The 7,705-nt window shown below is 35.5% G+C and overlaps 1 protein-coding gene across 8 annotated transcripts in view; it reads left to right on the forward strand.

The window, feature by feature from the left end:
- The window catches only part of KIAA1841 (KIAA1841 ortholog), a 62,656-nt gene extending 55,222 nt beyond the window's left edge, over positions 1 to 7,434 (forward strand). For 5 of the 8 annotated variants that reach the window (XM_037744462.1, XM_037744463.1, XM_037744461.1 and 2 more), the window contains 5 exons: positions 362 to 390; positions 472 to 545; positions 1,034 to 1,122; positions 4,188 to 4,279; positions 5,281 to 6,681. In XM_037744462.1, coding sequence (XP_037600390.1) covers positions 362 to 390; positions 472 to 545; positions 1,034 to 1,122; positions 4,188 to 4,279; positions 5,281 to 5,317 — 321 coding nt within the window. In that variant the 3' untranslated portion in view covers positions 5,318 to 6,681. Of the gene's footprint in view, positions 1 to 361; positions 391 to 471; positions 546 to 1,033; positions 1,123 to 4,187; positions 4,280 to 5,280 lie in introns of those variants that run through there. The other 3 variants (XM_017545001.2, XM_017545005.2, XR_005202877.1) reach the window with 2 other exon arrangements.
- Positions 7,435 to 7,705: the final 271 nt, after the last annotated feature.

A 7,705-nucleotide genomic window follows, 5' to 3' on the forward strand; every position in this document is an offset into this window, starting at 1 on the left:
AAAAAAAAAAAAAAAAAAAAAAAAAAAAAAAGAAAGAAAGAAAAAATTGCAAACATTGCATAAGCTAGGATTCCAAGGTTTACATATGAAGCTGGGTTCAAATTCTACGTCTGTATCTCTTTGGAAAAGTTTCTTAACTTCTCTGAACCTGTTTTATTATGAAGATAGTAACAGTGCCTGTCTCATGTAGTTGGTACAAGGTTTAAATGCAATAGCACTTGTCTCAAAAAAAAATAGCACTCATAATGCTCTTGGTACAGTGTCTTGCACTCGATAAGTCTGAACTCTTTTTATTACTAACTATAGCACTAATCGGTAAACATGTTCTAATTGGGCCTTAATGTTGTCTACTTTTTTTTAGTCAGCTTCTAGAGATGTGTCTCCTTTCGTGTGAGTATTGCTCCTTAATCCAATCGGATATCCACTCTTAAAGAAGCATCAATGCTGATTTTTGTTCAATTTTTTCAATAGTGTGAGTATGCAGAAGAATAAGTGGGATGCCACAAGATCCTTGAGATTCAACCAGGATGCACAAAGAGAAGATGGTAAATTTTATTATTTGGGTAATGTACAACTTGGATGTAAATAGCAATGATTGGTGTATCATTTTGTAAAGTATGCTGAATAGCTCTAGAGGTTCTATCTAGCTAAAGTAAGGCCCAAATTTTGCATATTTCCTCAGGCAACAACCAGAGTTTCATTACTAGACAACCCCACTGAATAATATATTATTTTATGCATCTGTGGTTTTGAGATCACTCAGATTGATTTTGGCCCATTACTTTCACTGTAAAGGTGACTGAATATGTTTTAGGCTGTTCTATGGTAATCTAAAAAGCAGCACAATTATCCATAAATGAGTCCTTTGTCACTTGCTGACTTAAATTCTTCTCAGACATATAGATATATATGTCTGTAAAATAATATCAAAAGATATTTTCATAAACCCTTGGTGATTACAGCCTTTTTTGAGAAATAAAAAATTATATATCATCCTTATGAAAAGTAAAGTTTACTGTTTTCTTCCCTTCAGATCAACGGCGAATGTCTGAAATTACAGGGCACCTAATAAAAATGAGATTGGGGGATCTGGACCGAGTCAAGTCAAAGGAAGCAAAAGAAGTAAGAATCATCTACTAGTGTATTATACTTGTGTAAAATATACCTTCCTACTTTTATTTTCAGTTTAGGATTATAAAGATATTTTAGGTAGAAATTTAAAAGAGTAATTTATGGTTTGTTTTTGTTTTTGTTTTTTAGATGGAGCCTCGCTCTGTCACCCAGGCTGAAGTGCAGTGGCGCCATCTCAACTCACTGCAACCTCCACCTCCTGGGTTCAAGCGATTCTCCTGCCTTAGCCTTCTGAGTAGCTAGGATTACAGGAGCATGCCACCATGCCCGGCTGATTTTTGTATTTTTAGTAGAGACGGGGTTTAACCATGGTCTGAAACTCGACCTTGTGATATCCACCCACCTCAGCCTCCCATAGCGCTGGGATTGTAGGCATGAGCCACAGTGCCCGGCCTTTTTTTTTTTTTTTTTTTTTTTTTTTTTGAGATAGAGTTTCACTCTTGTTTCCCAGGATGGAGTACAATGGCACAATCTCAGCTCACTACAACTTCCGCCTCCCAGGTTCAAGCGATTCTCCTGCCTCAGCCTACCAAATAGCTGGGACTACAGGCATGCACCACCATGCCCAGCTAATTTTTTTGTATTTAGTGTAGATGGGGTTTCACCATATAGGTCAGGTTGGTCTTAAACTCCTGACCTCAGGTGATCCACCCACCTCAGCCTCCAAAAGTGCTGGGATTACAGGCATGAGCCACCGCGCCTGGCCAAATTAATGGGATTTTTTTTGTTTTTTTTTTTGTTTTTTTTTTTTTACAGAGTTTCACACTGTCACCCAGGCTGGAGTGCAGTGTTATGATCTTGGCTCACTGCAACCTCCATCTCCCAGGTTCAAGTGATTCTCCTGCCTCAGCCTCCCAAGTAGCTAACACTACAGGCATGCGCCACCATGCCCAGCTAATTTTTGTATTTTTAGTAGAGACAGGGTTTCACCATGTTGGCCAGGCTGATCTTGAACTCCTGACCTCATGATCCACCCACCTCGGCCTCTCAAGTGCTGGGATTACAGGTGTGACCAACCGTGCCTGGCCAGATTTACTTATTTTTTATATTCTGTACCAGTTAGCCTGTTTGCTCACATAAAAGTTTTCTACCATGTCTTATTATCTGTGGTCTAGACGTCATCTGTAACACACATAATAAAGTACATCATTGCTGAAAGTGTGTCATCATACCAAGAGTAGTTTATTAGTTCTTGACCAAATCCTGACTATCCAGAGGGTGACTGTCTGAAAGTACTGATTTTCATCAACTCTGCATGTAGTGCTTAGATATCATCTCTAAAATAAGATGTTATCTTGCTGAAAATGATGACAAGAAACATCTATATTCTTGGTAGAATTACATATTAGTCATAGCATTATGTATTATCATTCATATTGGTATTATGTAAGTACCATACTCTTGCCCTAATTCTTTTATTTAAAAATTTACTTCCCTATAAAACTTCTAAAAGGAAACATAGGAGAAAATCTTTATGACTTTAGGAAAATATTTCTTAGCCTACAGCACCAAAAGCATGATCCATAAATGAAAAATTGGACTTCATCAGCATTTAAAATTTCTACTTTTCAAAAGATACTATTTAGACAATAAAAAGACTAGCCATAAACTATGAGAAAATATGTGTAAAACACCTGATAAGGTATGTGTATCTAGAATATATAGAGAACTCTCAAAACTCAATAATAAATTTAAAAACGTAATAAAAATTAAAATGGGCAAAAGAGTAACCAGACACCATGAAAAAAAAGGATTTCCATGCCAAATAAGCATATATTATTAGATGTGCTAAGATACAACATCATTAGTCATTAGAGAAATATAAATTAAAACCTAAATAAGGCCAAATACAGTGGCTCACACCTGTAATTCCAGCACTTTGGGAGGCCAAGGTAGAAGGATCACTTGAACCCAGGAGTTTGAGACCAGCCTGGGCAACATGGTAAAACCCTATCTCTGCAAAAAAATACAAAAATTAGCCGGCTGTGGTGGTGGTGCCTGTAGTCCCAGCTACTTGTGAGGCTGAAGTAGGAGAATCGCTTGAGCCTGGGAGGCAGAAGTTGCAATGAGCCAAGATCATGCCACTGCACGCCTGCCTGGGCAACAGGACAAGACCCTGTCTCCAAAGGAGGAAACCCATACCAAGTGCTGATGAGGATCTGGAGCATCTGGAACTCTCATATGTAGCTAGTAGAAATGCAAAAAAAAAAGGCCACTCTGGAAAATAGTTTGGCAGTTTCTTGTAAACATTCACTCACCATACAGATCAGTTCACACATTTTTATAATGGCTTTATTCATAATTGCTAAAAACTAGAAATACTATAAATGATGTCCTTTACCTGGTAAATGGGAAAACAAACTGTGCATATAAAAAAGAACATTGAGCCCAGGAATTCAAGACTCGCTTGGGCAACATAGAGAGACCCTGTTTCTACAAAAAAATAAGAAATTAATTGGGAATGGTTGTACACATCTGTGGTCCCAGATCCTCTGGAGGCTGAGGTAGGAGGATCACTCAGGAGGTCAGGGCTGTAGTAAGCCTTGATTGCACCACTCACTCCAGCCTGGCTGACAGTGAAATGCTATCTCCAAAAAAAAAGGGAACAGACTTCTTAGGCATCAATACAGATGAATGTCCTATATGTTATGCTAAGTGAAAGAAGCTAGATTCAAATGGCTACATGCTATATGATTCTATTTACATAACATTTTGGAAAATGCAAAACTAGGGATAGAAAACAGACAAGTGGTTGCCAGGAATTGGTAGTGGCAGCTAGATTGTCTTTACAGGGGAGCGAGCAAATTTTCTTGGGAGTGATTGGACTATTTTCTATATCTTCATTGTGACACTAGTTATACAACTGTATGCATTTGTCAAAACCCACACCTGTACACTAAAATGGTACATTTTTCTTTATGTAATTATACCTCAAAAAGACTGGATTTAAAAAATCAAAATAAAATTACTTCTAAATTAAAAAGTAATCCCATTTTAATGTAGCAGAGCTTCTATTGATTCTGTGAAGATAACAATATTGCTTCTTTATTCTACAGTTTGCAGGAGGTATTTATTCCAGGCTGGAAGCACAGATCAAGGCCTCAGTGCCAGTCAGTGCACGCCAAAGCAGCTCAGAGAAAAACACAAGGTAAATCAGCATAAACTAAATTGGAGTGTCACTGGCTTTGAAGTGAATTTTTTTTTTTTGAGATAAATCATATGAACACTAGAAACGTATAGTTTGAGTTTGGTTTTATGTTGTGTTTCAGTGATTATATTATCAAGACATTAATCAAAACCAGATTTTAACTTAAAAGATAAAATCTAATGAAAGTATAGCTTTGTGGATTTTTTTAAGTTTTCTGCTTCTTGGTCCAGCTTTATTCTGAGCCAACTTCTGAGAAAAATGTAAGCTATAATGCTACTGCGAAGTAGCAGAATTTTTGTATTGTTTATAGATCACATATTAATACTTTGTATATCACTAAAGTCTTTACCATTTCCTGCTTTATATTTTATTTCTCTTAATAAAATCTAACTGGGTCTTGTGTCATTTTACATCACAAATTTTCCATTAGAGATTAACAGCTAATCTGTTAATCTCTATGAAATTTATAGATTATTAATACTAATTAATACAGATATTATATAATTAATATCAGATATTTATTCATTAATATAATTAATTATATTAATACAGATATTAATGAGATTTGAACATTAATATTACAGATACTAATTCCTTATTTGTAATTCTGAAATCCAGAAAGTTTAAAAAACTAAAATTTGCTTTCATACATTTGTAGCAATTCAAACTTGCACTGAGTTGCTGTGATGCCATTTATATTTTTTATTCATCCCACCAAATATAAGTGTTCATTTGTTTCATGAAGAGACATTAATGTGTTTGATTATGGGGCACTGCTTCAGGTCCATTATATATAAAGTGCATAACATATTATCTCTGAGAAGTAACAAATCTGAATTCCAAACATACATCTCCCTTTAAGAGTTTTAGAAAATGGATTACGGAGCTGCAAGAAGATTTATTAAACCTTGGTGTTGCCAAGCCAACATAATCTAAAGGAGCAGCAACTTCCTATTGTTTTAGAAGCAACTCTGACCTCCTTTTCTGTTTAAAAAATCTAGGTCTAAAAGTCGTTTTGGTCAAGGGCGTCCTGCATAAAGCACCTTAAAATATAAGTAAAAAGAGAGAAGGCACACTCCTGGACATCTGAAATTGCTCACTTCTTGAAGATCTTCAGACCAATGACTTCCAAATGTTCTATGTTATTAATCATTCTTTTAATCCACATCAATCATAAAAAGAAATATATAGTTAGGTTTCATGAAAATCTCATTGTAAATATGAAACTTTTTAAATTTAATTTTCTTTTAGTATGATTCTAGGCTATGTAGAAAACAATTATTTACAAATTCGCATAGTTGAGATTCCCAGTATGTGTTTTGCTTTATTTATCTGAAAAGGAAGAGGCCTAAATTGTCAAGTGGTTAAATTTTTCTAAGACCTTAAAAGTTAGGGGAATACAACCGCCAGTGTTACCATGCATGTGCACTGATTGTAGTCTGTCTTTGGGGCTGTAAATCTTGAGATAGCATTGAGAACTGCAGTTTGTGTGATGAAATTCCCAGTGATGCTAATTTAAGTTTGCATGAATACTAAGGAGTGACAGGTCTCAAGACTGCATTAAATAAAGTTTCAAGGTAAGGTATTTAAGTACTGTGTTGGGCAGAAAGGTAAGGTTAATTTTTTTCAGCATTATATCATGAAATGTATAATGTTAATCCAACTCTTTTTTAATTTCAGTTTTTAATGCTTATCTATTGATCATCTGAGCTGGAATTACTGATTATTACCTCTGTCCTCTGTGAAATTAGTGGCATTCTGAATTGGTAAAATAACCATTGATAGTTTTGGACAGTAAATCATTTCTTCTATATGAGACACTCACTGTACAGTTCTCAGGGCTCTCAAACCCAACCATATTTCTATAACCATTCAGATAGCTCCTTAAAACAGTTATACTTGTTAGTTCAAGATGTCTAAAATTTGCCAAAAACATTAGATGGGTGAAAAATTACATATATTCAAGAAAAATCCAAATAAAATTCCATTTTATAAATCATGTTTAAATTTTTCTAACCAGGCAGAAAGAGTGCTCAGGGAAAATCTGTTCCAAACTATAACCATATAATAAATTATGTGTTTGTAAATTATATGTAGGTCTCTGAAAAACTTTAAGTTGCGCTGTTTCTATTTTTTAAGTCTTAATTTGCCTTATAATTGAAATTTCTTCAAATTATTCAGAGAACAGACTTTAATAATGTGTGACAAAATAGCAATTTCCAGTGAAATATTGAAGTGTTACACTCGGTTTACATGTACAGAAATCATTCTTTTTAGCAAGTCTTTTAGTTGATAAATGAAGCTAGATGTTATTTGATATTTGTATGGCTTTGCCGAGGTTTTTGAACTTCTGTTTGAAAATTTTGTTCTGGTTTATATTTGTTCCAATTGTTTGATACTGTAGAAATAGACTTTTATTTTCTAAAGAAAATGTCTTGTAGTATGTTATATGTAAGTACTCTGTTAAATACCAGAGTTTTTTTTTTGTAGTTTACTGTGTCTTCTCTTAAAAGGATTTGAGTTTGTACATGTAAACAGTGCTGTAACAGTCATGACTAGATAAGGAAAAAATATATGTGCTCTTTCAATTTTTAACTGATGGTAAGAAGACAAACTGCTTCTCTCCCCTAGGGAGACTGTACCACTGAATTGATTTTTACAAATTTTTAAAAATTGGATTCTCTTCAGAATGTACTTTTTGGCCAGGCACAGTGGCTCATGCCTGTAATCCCAGCACTTTGGGAGGCTGAGGCGGGTGGATCACCTGAGGTCAGGAGTTTGAGACCAGCCTGGCCAACATGGTGAAGCGCCGTCTCCACTAAAAATACAAAAAAATTAGCCAGGCATGGTGGTGTGTGCCTGTAATCCCAGCTACTCAGGAAGCTGAGGCATGAGAATTGTTTGAACCCAGGCGGCGGAGGTTGTGGTGAGCCGAGATTGTGCCACTGCACTCCTAGCCTAGGCGACTGAGCGAGACTCCATCTCAATTTTTTAAAAAACTGTTTTTTATTTTGTTAATGTTTGTCTGTAATACATAGCACAGGCGCCACAAACATTTTAAACTCTTAATAGCATTTCTTTTGTAAGATACTTTAAGATTTCACCTTATGCTAATCCTGGATTCACATTTCTTTAATTGAAATAAATGTTAATGATAAAAGTTGTTTGCAAAGTCTCTTTATCTGAATTATTCCATCTTCTCAGAAAAAAAGTCTAGAGTGGCTCTATAGTCTACAGGTTTTCATGGAAAATTATCTCTGCTACAAGGTGAAATATTTAAATTTTAAGATTATTTTAGGCCTGGCATGGTGGCACCCACCTGTGGTCCCAGCTATTAGGGAGGCTGAGGTGGAAGAATTGCTTGAGCCTGGGAGTTCAAGGCTTCAGTGAGCCATGATCATGCCACTGCACTCCAGCCTGTGCAGC

The sequence above is a fragment of the Cebus imitator genome, unplaced genomic scaffold, assembly GCF_001604975.1.
Source record: "Cebus imitator isolate Cc_AM_T3 unplaced genomic scaffold, Cebus_imitator-1.0 Scaffold175, whole genome shotgun sequence".
In the NCBI taxonomy this organism is placed as follows: Eukaryota; Metazoa; Chordata; class Mammalia; order Primates; family Cebidae; genus Cebus; species Cebus imitator.